The 16,491-nt window shown below is 32.0% G+C and overlaps 1 protein-coding gene across 1 annotated transcript; it reads right to left on the minus strand.

Annotated features, from left to right (window-relative positions):
* Nucleotides 1–1,001: 1,001 nt before the first annotated feature.
* LOC141642110 (UDP-glucuronate 4-epimerase 6-like) lies at nt 1,002–4,070 on the minus strand. The gene is made up of 2 exons (XM_074450795.1): nt 3,365–4,070; nt 1,002–2,360 (listed from the first exon to the last, which is right to left on the minus strand). The coding sequence occupies exons 1-2, from the start codon at nt 3,832–3,834 to the stop codon at nt 1,472–1,474; spliced, it is 1,359 nt and encodes a 452-aa protein (XP_074306896.1). The 5' UTR covers nt 3,835–4,070; the 3' UTR covers nt 1,002–1,471.
* Nucleotides 4,071–16,491: the final 12,421 nt, after the last annotated feature.

The raw sequence follows: 16,491 nt of genomic DNA on the forward strand, positions 1-16,491 counted from the left end.
AAGCTTGTGACGGATATCGCCCGTCTTCAATGAGATTTTGTGTTTCATCAATACATGGCTTCACGAGTGATCGCCAAATTTTCATTTGTTCTAAAGCAATATATTTGTTACATAAAAATTCGACTTTAGGCATAAACGTTGGTATATCCACGGATTTTGTTATGAAAATAACACCAAAAATACAAATTTTATTTGCTGTCAATGATTTATATGACTAATTGAAAATCACAAATTCACAATACTACAAGTCTATAACTAATAAATTGTTGTATAGATAAATGTTGATGCATGAAAGAAGAGTATTATACAAGTTGTTTGTTCTTTTATTTCAACTTTTCACCTTAATTTTACGAGCGAGATTATAATCTAAATTCCTACAAAAATGGCAAAAGGAGCTATAATACTTGATAAATGGCTTCTTTAAGTTGGTGAAACTTATCGTATTAATGGTTAGTTGTTTGAACGATTTAGGAATAGAAATTACGAATTCATACGACATTTAACATTACGCTAAATATACCCGTTCATGTAATTTACGCTTTTTCAAATTTGTTTAGTTGAGAAGAAATTAAATCTTAAGAGAATTCCAAGTTTTAAAAAGAACTTTCCAAATTTATTGCAAGATTTTACTATTTTAGATCCAAAACCTATCACATCTCACATTTAACCATCATGCTAAAGTTCCCTCTTAAGTCATTAGTTTGTTTTTGGAGTGTCTACCGTCTACGCAGTAAAATCCATTTATACTATCAAAATGTACTCCGTAATAACATCGTTCTACACCAGTCGACCTTTTATTATTCGACAATCTTATATAATAATTACCGCTTTTGCTTATGTTCATAGTGCATTACTCTATCATACTTTCGCAATCAACAAAATCAATGTACACTCATTTTATTGCAGATGTCAGCTAGATTAACTAGCAAAATTCACGAAAAATATACTCATAACCTGAATTCAAAATCGCCAACAATTACAAGTTCAAATTGAAACAATCACAAGAAACAAAGTATCTTGATGTCATAAATCTTCCATTAATACAACAATTACAAATTAACTTTTGACAAATGACATTCATAGAGACTTTACTTGCACTCTTGCTACACTTTTTAGCAAGATCATTTCTCCACCAGATTTCACTTGGCCTAAACAAATTTATCTTACCCAAATTTAATTATTATTTTCCTTGCACTTTTTAACTAGGCCCCACCTCTTCCTTTTCTATATAATAATATAATAATAATTTAGTAATATGAACACTTGGAATTTTTCTATATCTATAGTACAATAACATCATTTTCAACATCAATTCCTCCCCCACCAAAAAGGAAAATTAAATTTAAAATTCTTTTTTTTTAAAAGGTTTCCAAACAACCCATGTTTCCCTTGATGATTGATGCACTATTCAAGTGCATATATATCATTATCGGCCTCGTCGTCGTCATCACCATCACCATCATCGTCTTCTTCATTCAGCGTCGTTCGAGTCCTTTTTAACTTTTGTTTGAACACCATAATAATTTACATACCATTTCACAAATTTCCTAAGCCCAGATGCCAAATCTGTAGTGGGCTTGTACCCAAAATCTTTATGGGCCAAAGTAACATTAGCATGTGTGTAAGGCACATCCCCATTTCTTGGCATAGTAATCACATGTTTCTTTGCCTTAACATTCAACAACCCTTCTAAAATAGAGACTAACCTTCCCACACCAACTGGGCTAGTATTCCCCAAGTTATAAATTCTCAATTGCGCCGGACCACGTTTCTTCCCTCCACTCCCGGTACTCTTCTCAGCTGTATCCAACGCTCCGACACATCCCTTCACAATATCATCGATATAAGTAAAATCACGTGCCACCTCGCCCCCATCATGGGTCTTGTAAATACTAATGGGCTTCCCTTGTAAAATATCCTTAGTAAAAAAGAAATAAGCCATATCCGGCCGACCCCACGGCCCATAAACCGTAAAAAACCTAAGCCCAGTAAGAGAAAGCCCATATATATGATTATAAGTATGGGCTATTTCCTCCCCAGCCTTTTTCGTCGCGGCATAAAGACTCGCGGGCTGGTCCGTCCGGTCACTCTCGGAAAACGGGTTATCCTTATTAAGCCCATACACGGAACTCGACGACGCCCACACAATGGCCGGCTGCGGGTCGGCCGCCTTCGCTACCTCGAGAAGGTTAACGAAACCAGCGATATTAGACGCCACGTAGGATTGCGGGTTTTGCATCGCGTACCGAACCCCGGCTTGGGCAGCTAGGTGTAGCACATGGGTAAATGGTACAATGTCAAACAACTTGTTTAGAATTGGGCTGTCATTTAGATCCGCCTCCACTATAAAGATCTGGTGCCTGTCATTATTAATCACATGAAAATATTTATTTTAATTAGTTGGACAGTTGTATACATATCACATTTAACTGTATTTTTTGGCATTTGTCCAAATATGTCCCTAAAACATTTATTAATGGTAAGTTCAATAATGTCGAACGAAGAACGGAAAACTCGTAAAATTATTGTTTTGGCGTAAGCGGAGACACATTACTTCTCGTAACAATTAAACCAATTAAACTATCTGATATGTATAAATTCGTAAAATGATGCTTAAAAAACCATTTGTTTGTTCAGATTAGTCACAGTTATTTATTTATCTTTAATTAAGATAATATTTACGAGAAATAATTAAAGTAAATAAATAACAGAGATAGAGACCGAAAAGTATCATAAAACATGCAAGTCTTGTCCACCAATCTCAAAGAAGTCAAATAAGAATAAATGGTTCAATTATTCGCATAATTGCTGGACACAGCTAATAATTAAAGTTAAGAATGCCATAGTCAAAATCAATTTCTACCAGTTTTAGTTAACAACATCATTATTAGCACATCTTCTATAATTATAAACACGTTTATCGTCGGTTTAACGATTTTTCTAACGCGTGATTAGAGAAGCATTCTTAAGAATCTATCATCAGAAATTGATGTATAAACTACAAGTAATGTTTATATTTATTGTAATTAATAAAATTTCATAATAGTTTACCTAATTAATTTCATCTTAATATGTGTTGTACGGGGTACTTAGAGCACGTATTGGAAAAACTGATGGCTTAATTATGAACAAAGCTAGGAACAAAAGGACCTTAACCGACAATATTAACTAACAATTGTCACTATTAACCCTCAATGCCTAAAATTGACTAGACAAAAAAGTATCAATTGTATTCTATGTGATTTATTAAGCACAAATCATAAATAAACAAGCACAAATCAATTACCTGTAAAACTCTAATTACATTAAGTTCGACAAATAAACAAATGATTGAGACGGAAAGCAATAAAAAAAAGAACCGTACCTTGACAGTAAATTTTGTCTGGCCTTTTTAAGTGACGGATCATAGTAGCTGTTAAAATTGTCGAGACCTAATACTCCATCGCCCCGCTTTTTTAGGGCGAGGGAGCAGTGGGTCCCAACAAACCCTGCAGCGCCCGTAACAAGTACTGAAAACCCATTAGGGCGCTGCGGGGTAGACGATTTCCGGACCTGTTTTTCCCAAGCAGTTCCGGAACCATAAAACGACGACGAGAAAAACCTCGACGTCGTATGGAGCGAGGCATTCTGCGAATCCCCACCTCCAACAATCGGCCCAGGGTAATTGATAGTAAAAAGGAACACCAGAACAAGCGCGACAAGCAGCGTGGCGCGGAAGAGTAGCTTCGACGAGGCGGCCAAGAGTTTCGTGTTGTTAACGCGTCGTAAATAGCTATTGTACCGCTCAAGCTTTGTAGTTTTGCTAGTGTCTGGAGGCGATGCCATATTGTACATAATTTGTGGAGTATTTATTTAATTATGATTTCGGAAAATATAACTTTTGCCACAATATTTAGCAGTAGCGGCGAGTATTTGATAATGAAGGAATGGGGGTTGGTTTGGAAGTGTAGATGAGAAAAAGGGCTCAAAAATGTTAATAAGGGAAATTGTGTTGAATGATTGAGCCCTGAAGAGTGGTGAGTGAAGGAAGTGAGAAATATAAAGGAAGGAGGAGAATGGGTTGGGTGGACACCACTAATGTTCTTTCATGTACTATTTTTTTTTTTTTTTTGTTTTTTTTTTTGATGACGAGGAGGTTGGATCCTCCCTGATCTGACCCCACCCGCTTGCGCGCTGTCGTACTGTGAGTTCTTTCCCCGCGGATTATTCCTCTCCGGCGTGCCCCAGGAAAGTGTTCATCTAGGTAATCGAACCCAGGACCTCGCAATTCCTCCTTAGGAGGCTTTGAGGTTGCCCTGGAATTCCACTACACTCACACATCTTGGGTCTTTCATGTACTATTTGTTTATTTTATTTTATGTTTTTTTTTTTCCGCGACGAGGGAATTCATAGACGCTACTTTTTCCGGATATATGCGAAAGCCAGCAAATCACGTATACTAGGTAAGTATCAAAGTTGGCTGGTGTGAGTGATAAGGCTCTCGTGTCTTAAATAAGTGGTCAGGGGTTCGATTCCTGACTCTTACGAATGAAAAAGCCAAACTTGAGAGGGTCAACCCCTTAAATTGCCTTCAGTACCCGAATGAGATGCTCCAACTGTCGGTAGGGGATACTCATGGTCAACACCAAAAAAAAACATATAACAGGTAAGTCACTCGAAAGTGGCAGTTTCGAAGTCTAGAAGGCATTTGGCACGGATCATAAATACTCCACAAAATTGCTCTTGGAGAGATTTGAACCTTAGTTCTTTGGGAATTTTAGTCAAGTTTGAACTATTTTTTTATTTTTATTTTTGTAATCGAGGTAGCAAATTTAGTAACTTGTAAATAGAAATGTCATTATCCTACTATAAATAACCTTGTGTTAAAATAGCAATGTCATAATCACATAAGGCCATAAATGATAATATAACCTTTTGTGAGCTAACTACTAGAACATGCCAAAAATCAATTGGGGTAGTAACGGCTATTAAAAATAATTATTTGTATTTTTTATTTTATAGAAGCTTATCCAATTTTCCTCTAATTCAATGTGATTGTAACTTTAAATTTTCCTTCATATTTGATATTCATTTTGATTTTAATATTTAAATAATCGGGAAAAAATGGTAGAAATATGTATGAATTTTCGAACATGTTAGTTCTATTCAACTTGAAAAGTTTCTCATAGTTCGAAATGATTACTAACTCACTCATATCTTAGGTGGTTCGAAATTGTAGATGATTATTAGTATGCATTATGATAGATCTATAAATTTTTTTTATACTTTTAATTAAAAAGAGATAATTTATAATATGCTAAGTTCAGTAAACATATTTTCTGTTATCGGGAGACTACAATCACCTACTCAAGAGAAAAAACACACTTTTATTGTGATGAATATAAATCAATAAAAAACGATATCAGTTTTAGATTCGACCATTATTCAGCATTAACAAAAAACGATATCAGTTTTACAAAATAGTTTCACATGATCTTGTATAAAACTATTACACAATAGTACGAAAATAATAATTTTATTTGAAATTTTTATTTTTCATCCGCTTGCATTTCTTTGGACCAATATTAATTTCAAAAATGGGGGAAAAAAAATAGTGAAAATGTGGAATAGACTCATAGAGGAAGACTATTCGGTGGGAGTGGGCAAAGATACTAGTGGCCGAAGGGCCAGCTACGCCGAAAACGAGTTACACAAACGTTGGACCATGTGACTCATACGTGGTTTCATTAAATCCTTCATAGAGTATATCATTCATTTCAACTACATTTTTTTCATTTTTTTGAAAAAAAAAAAATTAAAGTACTTCCTTTTTTTAATATTTATTTCTTTTCTTTTTCGATTTCAATTTTGTGGTTCGGTAAACCATATAATGGACGAGGTCGTACGAACGGAATTCATGATGTCAATCAAACAGCAAGTTTAAAACGTTCTTAGAACAGGCATCCCAAACTACTTAGAATCTTTTTTACTAGCTGAAGGTGCATATTCGAGTACCATCTATTGCAAGAAATAAGTTTTTAGATGGCGGTCAGTCGGTCAGGTAGGTGATAGATCGTTACTAGATTGAATTTGTGATTTTACGTATTCTTAATGGGAATTACATATAAAGCATTATACAGAGAATCATACAACTAAATAATTACTTCTTCTGTCCCAGTAAATAGTTTACATTTACTTTATTTTGTGAGGGGAAAATAAAGTAAAAGTAAATTATTGACTAGAACGGAGAAAGTACAATTGAATTTTATCGTTACTAAGTTATTTAATTTGCTCTATTTGATTTAACCCGCTAAATAAGCCTTAAATTAGTTTGAAAGATTGATTTAGATAATAATTGTACTTAGGGTCGACCCCATACATAATAATTGTAATAAAATTACTTAATTTACACTCACTTGGAAGTTAAGTTAAGCAAGCACTATTAAATCAAATTGAAATCCTAGGACGTTCCTTTAATATTTTACACGTACCATTGATGATTAATTAGCTTTGTTGCTAAGTCACCATTAGTCAAGGGACAAAGGAAAAGAGAGAAAAGTTGAGAATTAAAATATGTACTATACGTATTAATAAAACTAAAGTATGTTGTAGGAATCATTTGATTTTGTTGTGATGTATATATATAAAAAATACACCGTATTAGTTATTCCGTGTGACAGTTTGTATGGTGTAATAAAGGGAGAGTGGCATTTTTCAGGGAAGTGAGGTATTAAATGGATTTGTCCAAGGCAATCAGTCGTCCAAGGCAATGACCATTTACACCAATTACCTTGGACAAATCCATTTAGTACCTTAGATAAATCACTTACCCATTTTTCATGATAAATACTACTCCGTAGTAATTAATTTATGTTAAAAAATGACCAATTTTGACAAGGTGTTTACTTTACAATACTAAATAACGTTTACTTTTTAACATAAAGTGATAACTATTTTTAAAATGATCATTTTTATATCGTCACACCATATAATAATCGTATAGTATAATTTGTGCATATAAAGAAGGTTTAACATGAAGAAAACAATGTTTTTGTCCGATTTTATGATCATTTATTTGAGTTGGCACTAAATTCCCGGGTAAATTAGAGTGTAAATGTGCGACTTCATTGAACACGCAAATGGTAGATGGCCGAAGAATTAGGCGTAATCTCATTTAAACAACAAAGGAAGATGGTAGAGTTACACCAGGTGTATGAGGGCTTTCATACACCACTAATTAAAACGCGCCACTTGTCAAACTTGAAGAATCTGATTTTAGTCATTAATTCTCAAGATTCTTTCATTAATTGCCCTTTAATCAATGTTCTCGGTATTGACAGCCTACCTTATTAATTAATATTACTTTTCAACTAATTTTTTATTTCACTCTAATTAATTAATAATACATTTATTATTTTTAGTATTTAAGTAATTGTGTGTATTTAAACTTCAGCGTATACATTTCGTAAATCGTATATTTGTACTTTGCCTATACAATATTAATTACCCCTTATCCATATTTTTCTTTGTAATTTTTTTTATGATTACAGTAGTTTGTTAATTTGTGGTTATTTTGTAATTAAATTTATTTTGTCTTAAATTTTGTAGTTATTCTTATGTTGTATTATGATTAATTTTTTTTTTGCGATGACAACAATATTTATTTTTAAAAATTCTATTTTTTCACACATTGATTAAAATTTTAAATTTAATTTATTTTTCGTTAAGTGTATTATGATTAATATTTTAATTATTCATTTAATATTTTTCAATGAAAATTTTAAGAACTCAATGGTCTATGAAAATATTACCATTGCGTTGGGCTCGAAAAAATAATAAATTTAGGCTTTTGTTTCGCCTTAATCAGAGTTCGAATGACGATTTACGGAGTCTTTTACGAACCCGCTTTTATTTTATGCGGGTAAAAAATTTCGTTTTTAAAATCCTATATTTTGATATTTGAAATATAAATGGTAGCATTAATTTAATAAATTATTTGATAAGAATAAGAAAGTAATTAATTAGATAAATGGGGAATTGAAATTATGAGAGACAAAACATTAATTATATGTTGGTGAGTGTTTTTCTGGTTTTAATCTCAACCGTTCATCTTGTAAGATCTAATGGTAGAGATGAGAATTTAGGGACTCAACCAAATTTGTTTTTTTTTTATGTTATTTGTATCATCCTTTTTAATATTAATGAAAAATTATTTCCTTCTCATCTTACCTTTTTTAAAAATTATCTTTCTAAATTGAAATAAATAAAAAAACAAAAAGAATGACCCTTATCATTCTCGAATAAAATAGAATTAAAAAAAAAATGGGTAACTCTTACCATTCTTCATAAAATTAAGTTATATGAACGTTTGAGTTCCCTCGCTTAATTTATTTTTCATTATTATTCGAGAAGGTAAATTGATAAAAAGTATTGATGACCAATATAATTATTAAAAATAATAAAAATGAAATTTTCGAAATTTATTTACGTGTTTTTAAATTATTGAAAGTAAATAATTTACTTAACTTCGTACAATAAAGTAACATATTATTGTCAAAACATATTTTTATCCAAACGCAAACTATATTAGTTAAATTAGATGGTAAAATATAAGTTTTATTTTGTTAACAAATGGAAAAATAAAGTTAACAAATGAATAATTACTTTGTTAATAAATTATCTAAAAAAATTACTTTTGTCACTTTTCGAAAATCTATTAGTAAATATGAAAAATTACGGTTAAATTAGATAGTAAAATATAATTTTTAATTTATTAAGAAATTAGTAATTACAGTTAATTAATTTATTTTGTTTACTAAGTGAAAATATTAAAACATAAATTATATGTTTGAAAACATAATACAAATGTACTACATAGCTCGTTGTGTTGAGCGTATGTTCATCCAAATTTTAGCCCATCTTAGATTAATTAAAATATAATTTTAGGGTTTGTAGGGTTTTTTAGGGGTTTAGGGTTTGTGGGATTTTTTAGAGGTTTAGGGTTAGTAGGGTTTATTTGGGGTTTTAGGGTTTAGGGTTCAGGGTATTATCATAACGACCACGATTTAATGTTGAATATTATCTAATAATTTATTTACTACTGAATGGCCACGATTCACTCTTAAGTACCATCCACTTTTTATGTTGTTCTAACCCTAAATTGTTGTTTTTCAGCAAAATGCAACATTTTCAACCGTTGATTTTTTTTTTTAAAAAAAACCGTACAATCCTATTGATCGTACGTTGCAACAATTAGTCAATAGCAACGTACGATCATAGCATCTTAAACCATAAGTGGCATGACATATTAATCTTAAGTCTTACGTTATGATCATATATAAAGTTATAAACTCATATTGATCAAATGTTGCTATTATTAGTCTTACACTGTTGATCGGGACAATTAACTCATTATAGCAACATACAATCGATAACATCTTAACCTTAGGTCTTAAATTTACATTTTACGTTCCGATAACAAAAGCCTAAATTTATTATTTTTTCGAGCCCAACGCAATGGTAATATTTTCATAGATCATTGAGTTTTGAAATTTTCCGTACTGACCCGTGAATTGGGAGTTACACAACATCCGATCCAAATTGCACTTTATTCGCTTGAAATTACACCTAATTTATTAGAATTTAAAACATATCTACAACAATTTAACAACGAAAATCTCAAATAATTATTTTTTAAGTCAATAAAAAGTAAAGATAAAAAAAAAAGAATTATGTTAAAAGAATTACAAAGATAAAATAATCACCGTAAATAATAATACAACAAAAACAAATTACAAAGAAAAATACATAATGGGCTAATTAATATTGACTAATAATACAACATAAAAAAAGTACAAAAAAAAAAGTACAAAGAAAATACATAAAGGGCTAATTAATATCGTATAAGTTGAAGTACAAGTATAAAAAAAAAAGAAATGTATACGCCTCTCTGTATAAATATACGAAAATAAATTTATACATAAATACATGTATTAATTATAAAATAGAGTTAAAATAAAAAAAATTAGGAGAAAAGTATTTTTAATTAATAGGGTAGGCTGTCAATACCAAGAACAATTATTAAGGCTAATTAATGAAGGAATCAAGGGAATTAAGGATTAAAATTAGATTCTTTAACTTTGACAAATGTCGCATTTTAATTGGGGTGTATGAGAGCCCTCATACACCTGGTGTAACTCTACCCTTTTCGAACAACAAACCATATTCCAAGGTCTTAGGACTAGGAGCTATAGGATCGTGTGACGATGGATGTGAAATGAACGATCATCGACGAACTTTTTTAATTTCGAGTTGGGTTCAGGAAACATGACTTCAATTTTGATTCGGATTGATCATGAATACGTAAGGTGTTGGATAAACCCAGGATTAATGAATTAATGAATTATTGAGAGATTTTAGTATATTTAACCAATCACTATGATGTTTTGAGGTGCCTGGTAGATAACATATTGATTATCAAACACCATTAACAAACATTTCTAATCATAGTGATTGGTTAATTTAGTTATGACAATTGGAGGTGAAAGCTTATGCTCTTGACTTTGCAATGACACGCCACATGCGTCATTTCAGTCATAGACGAGGGGGACATGACTCTCACAAGGCGGTTGAGTGCAGTCATGTGTGAGCAGCTCAAATTGCTTAGAGACTAGTAAAAGGCTTGTCTCGTTTATTCTATGGATTGCTATTTACTCTATTTTAATTTATGCTTATCATAAGTATGGATATTCAAAAAATGGTTCGTATTGGCAACCTGGACCGACCTGTCAGGTCCGGTCTTCGAGCCCACAAAAAGCATGGTGACAGACTTACTACTCTCTAGTATGATCAAAATTTCAGGAAAAATAAAACTCCAAAATGCCCTTCTTAACTTAATTGGTTTAGTTCAAACCTTATAAAAAACTGATCCTAATGGATTCCGATATAAACTCGAATCCCCTCTTAATCAATCCAGTTACTGGTTTCGGAAAACAAGTTCATTCAATCTCCGAGTTCTTCTAAAACGGCCTGACTCGGTCTGAGACCAAGTGTATCTTCATTAGTGCACCATAAGGTACAATGACCCTATACAATTACTATCTAAGGGATGACCAAGTTTTGCGCCCTCATTTGTAGGGTATTAAGTCATTAACTCGTGTGTCATGTTGCTCCCAAACTGTAACAAAGTCATGTTGCCGTGTGAAAATGAGAAAAACGGTGCTAACACTACAAGAGACTACCGACATAAACGTAGATCCGATCCTGAGAAGATTATAAAGTTCTTCCATAGTCAAACTATATATGCCAAAAGTACCCTATGTTTAATTTAAATAAATATTTATATATATTCCATATTTCTATGTATAGAGTAGAGAGCATTATATATTCTTTGATTATACTGCTAGTAATGTTAATTACATGTAATATTAGTATACTTTGTAGTATGTCAGAAAGTTAGATTTTGTCACCTCTTTATTTCTTAGAAGGTTCAATTAAGCATGGTTACTTGGTATTTGCACCTCTTATTTGGGTGTCATTATACCTATTTTGGGACAAATACCAACGTTAGGGCTCCAATTGCTCGACCAGAATTAATTAGCTAGGTGCTTAAAAGGTATACGTCTGGTGTTACTGAGTTGATTTGAGTTTCAGATTGAATAGACCGAGATTGGCTCAACTTGTATTAGTTGTAAGAAAATTGATATTACAATTTTATATAACGTTAAGTTTACTAATCCCCCTTCCGCCTAAAAAAATAACTTTCAAAACTATACATTGAAACAATATTACATTTATATTTTACCCCTTTCGCAATAAACAATCATTATCCCTAATTTATTATACAATTATTTCCATAAATGTTACTGTATTCTTTATCAGTTACACTCTAAAATTACGCAAATCTCTTTTTTATATTATCTTTCATTAGTTAGACTTTAAATATAGTTTTTTGAAGGATGTAACAAATTTTTATGTATTTTTTTTTAATTAAAAATATAAAATAAAAATATTAGTTAATTATTTGTAAATTATCTTTATAAATGCGTAGTATACTTTTTTTACATGTTTTCGTTATAAGGTAATACACATTTTAATTAGATCTTACATCACTTAATTGTATTTTAATGTCATATCATGTAATGATATAAATAGTTTCAGACAAATATAACTTAATTTAAAGTGTCTTTTGATGGTAAAAACTTTCGTTTTTTACCTCTTACTAAGATTATATTTAGTACTTCGTACATTATAACATTAAATTGCAAATGTAGTTGATTTATGCAATTAATTTAATAAGAAAGTTTCTTTATAAAACAAATCTAAAAAAAAACGTGTTGTAGCACGGGAACTATACTAGTTGAAATAAAGAGGTTTCGTTAACGATGAAGAGTGGAAAGAAGTGAGGCAAAATTTACGAGAAAACGAATAATTTATAGTTTTGGAAAAGAAAGATACTCCGTAAAAGATTGTTTAGAGGTTTGCTCTTTTAAGGGAGGGTATATTGAGATTGCCAAGAAACCATTTCAATCAAAAGGTTAAGCCGATGGTTGGAGTCTCAAAGTCGTTTTATACTCTAACAGACCCCGCTCACGCGATTGTCCTTTAGGCTTGGAGTGTAGATGCAACGGCATGCCTACCCATGCATTATCAAAAGTTATTACTTCGTAAATAGTTAGTTGATGATGTAAATAAGTCTAATAATGATGTCAGCATAGTTGTTAGAGTTAGTTCTAGGGAAAATTACAACTTACCACCTAGTATTTTCCGTATTTTACAATTTTCCACCATGTATTTCGTTTATTACAACTTACCACCGCCATTACATAGTATATATCCCAATAACCACCGTATTTCATTCCCGATCTACATTTTACTTAAATCCCGATTCGTTAAGTTAATAAAAAATAAAATGACCAAAATACCCATACTTCTATTCACCAAAAACAAACAGTAAAACACACTCACTACCTAAACTAAATATAAAATCATTTATCACCACCTCACCTCTATAATTCTTCATCATCATCATCATATCATATGGCCAGAAGCCCAGAATGTTACCAAACACCACCAAAAAAAAAAAAAAAATCAAAGCATCGTTTGCCTTCGCCACCGACCCACCGTACCACATGTCCCACCAGCTTCTTAGTCCACACGACCTCACAACTCCCACCTGACCACCACCTCACTGCCACTCTATGCAAAATGCTAACCCATTCCCATAATCTCACATCGCACCACGGTTTTGCCACACGACTATTCAACCTCAGAGCTATTGGTGGTGGAGTGGTCAACGGGCCTAAGAGTTCGAGATGGAGGTAGGTGTCAATCGACTAATTTAGTGAAGAGATTAGAGAACATCGATAATGGGCGAATATCCGACGTCGGTGGTGAGGAACGGGCAGACGCTGACGGCGACAGTAGGGTGTTAACAGGTGGTGAGTGGTGACTCGTAGCAGTTGTGGTCGTGTTGAGTGGGTGACAAATGAGAGTCACCAGCTATTAAGGCGGTGGAAGACGGCTTCGATGGTGGATCTGGGATGGGAAGGAGAGGGTGGCAGGCAGATGAATTGTGAGGGAGGGATGAGAGACTGAGGGCATCTTGGGTATTGTATTTATTTTTAATTGATTTAATTTTTTATTTACTTAACGAGTCGGGATTTAAGTGAAATAATATCGGAAATGAAATATGGTGGTAATTGGGATATATACTATGTAATGTAGGTGGTAAATTGTAATAAACGAAATACATGGTGGTAAGTTGTAAAATACGCTAAATACTAGGTGGTAAGTTGTAATTTTTCCTTAGTTGTATTAAGGGTATTAAATTTTACAGCCTTATAAATACCATTTTTCAGAAATTACTACCTTATAAAAAAAATTCCTAAAATTCCTACCTTACTAAGCATTAGTGCATACAAATTGCTACCACTTCTCTTTTCCGGTATGTTTTTATGTTAGATGACAAAAATACCCCTACAATTAAATAGATTTGTTCTCTTCTCACATACTCTAAAACACACTTTACCAAAAAAACAAACCCAATAAACACACTCTTCACTTAGTCCTCTTTTAACCCAGACACTTCTCTTTATAATTTTTCCATCTCCACCAAATAATCAAATTGAGGGCTGAATTTCTTCTCTGATTTGTCGATAAAGTATGTATATCCCTAACTTCTTGCTATTTAATCCTCTTTTTTTGTGCAATATTAATGATGTTGAAGATAGTTGCATCTCTTTGCCAATCACATTGAATTTGATCAACCCAGCGAAAATAGTTGCATTCTTTTCCCTTTTTACTGGAGTTAGATAAGACGCAAGTCTCAAAGCGTCTACCCAGATTGCCATGAGTCCAAGAGGTGCGGATAACAATGGGAATCTCACAAAAGCATACCTTTAGATGGCAATTGACATTATTCAATGAGCTTTGTGACATTTTTCTGTACAAACCAATCAAAAATTAGAAATTAAGAACCCTAATTTAATTAGAAACATCACAAATCTGCAAATTTATTATTAGTAAACATAAAGTAATTAATTAATACAGTGAATGTAAAGAAGAAAGGAGGATAACTGACCTTTTAAGATGGTATGTTAATTGAGGGTATGCTTGAAGAAAATAAAGGAGCAGATGAAGAAGATGGTAAAATAAGAAGAAGAAAGGAAAGAGATGGGTAAAAGAGATAGAAAGAAGAGGGGTAATTTGGTCACAACTTTTCAAGTTATGGAGGAAAATTTCAAATATAGACAGGAGTATTCTCTTTTAGGTGACCGGAAATGAGAAGTGGTAGCAATTTGTATGCACTAATGCTTAGTAAGGTAGTAATTTTAGGATTTTTTTTATAAGGTATTAATTTTTGAAAAATGGTATTTATAAGGCTGTAAAATTTAATTGACCCTTTTATTAACTAACCTTGTACATTTCCTCTAAGTTAATCATAATAAGAATCTCACTTCTATATACATTTTCTTGCATTTCTATCTCTACAAAATATTCTCTAAATCTTGTTGATCAAGCTTCATCAATGGCTAGAGTTTTAATATCGGTTTTATACTACTCCCTCCCATCCAAACCAAAGGTTACATTTGACTTTTTGGCACTATTCATGATTGTAGATAATCTTTGGTATTATTAGTAATGTATAAGAGAAAACATAGTCATGCGAGATCTTGTTTGATTCATCGTCATGAATTCTATAAGAATATCAAGTTTTTATAATTTTTAATAATGTGTAACTAAAGATATTCACGTTGCAAAACGCACCTCGACATGCATAATAAAGTCAAATGTAACCTTTAGTTTGGATGAGAGCGAGTATAACAGAAGGGATTACGAAACAACTCTTATTAATTGAATACGGAGTACAACCAAACTGTCAATTTGACTTTGTGTAGGTTGATTGAGTGCAAAAATAATTTAAAATCGGTGATTAAATACGTCGAGGATATGTACTTGCCACTAAATTAAAGCGAGGGACCATTGTTCTTTATGAAATGACATAGACAACTCAAAATCGTGGATAGATGTTATCTTCCATTCTTCCCTAGTGAAATAGATTTTGGCACCGTACTAAATAGTAACTACAAAGTACATGACTTATGACTTATGAGTTGTGACCACGAAAAATTTAAACCATTTCAATTTTGTAAATATTGTATATAGATTTTGTATGAGATCATATCCGTCACTCTTGAGTTACGGATATCATTTTACCTCACAAAGTACCCATTTTTTCTCTCTGCAACACTATTCACGTGGTCCCCTTTTTCCACTAACTCATTTTGTTATCATTTTATCTCACAAAATATCCGCCACAAATGGTAACCCGTCACAAGGGAGACCAATTGATAATTTTAAATCTTTCATTTTATTAGCATATTATTACTCCGTATTGTATTAATTTCAAAATTTCACTTGAGACCATTTTAAGATTAAGATTGACATTATGCTACTCGTATGTATTTTATTTAATGTTATTAGCTATTATAAATATTTTCTCTGTCCAAATCATTTGTTTACTTTATTAAATACCTTTACAAGTAATAAAATTGTACTAAAGTTCAAGGTAAATACAATTTTAAGCAAAACTGACTCGTTATTTGGAGAAAAAGGATTACACATGGGATGCATTATTTCATACCCTTCTTGTCTTTGAGTTTATATGTAGTTTTTTTTAGCATTTAAAATTTATAAGTGCTATAATAATTTTTTAATGGCAAAACTCAAAATTAATTTAATTTATTGTAAGTATAGTTTTTTGAGTAATGTTGTATTTTTTTGTTTAATTAATGTGAACGAGCTCAAAAACTTTATACTAAAAACATCTTTGAATTAAACATAATATGCAACGAAGTCAAAAGATAAGCATATGACCCAAAACAGGGGTCACTAGATCGAGTACAGGCCACTCGATCGAGTAAGGGACTTACTCGATCGAGTAGGTGAAGATCAGAAGCACGTAAAACAAATCATCAGGACTACTCGATCGAGTAACTAACGTACTGGATC

Source organism: Silene latifolia, chromosome 2 (genome assembly GCF_048544455.1).
Source record: "Silene latifolia isolate original U9 population chromosome 2, ASM4854445v1, whole genome shotgun sequence".
Lineage (NCBI taxonomy): Eukaryota > Viridiplantae > Streptophyta > Magnoliopsida > Caryophyllales > Caryophyllaceae > Silene > Silene latifolia.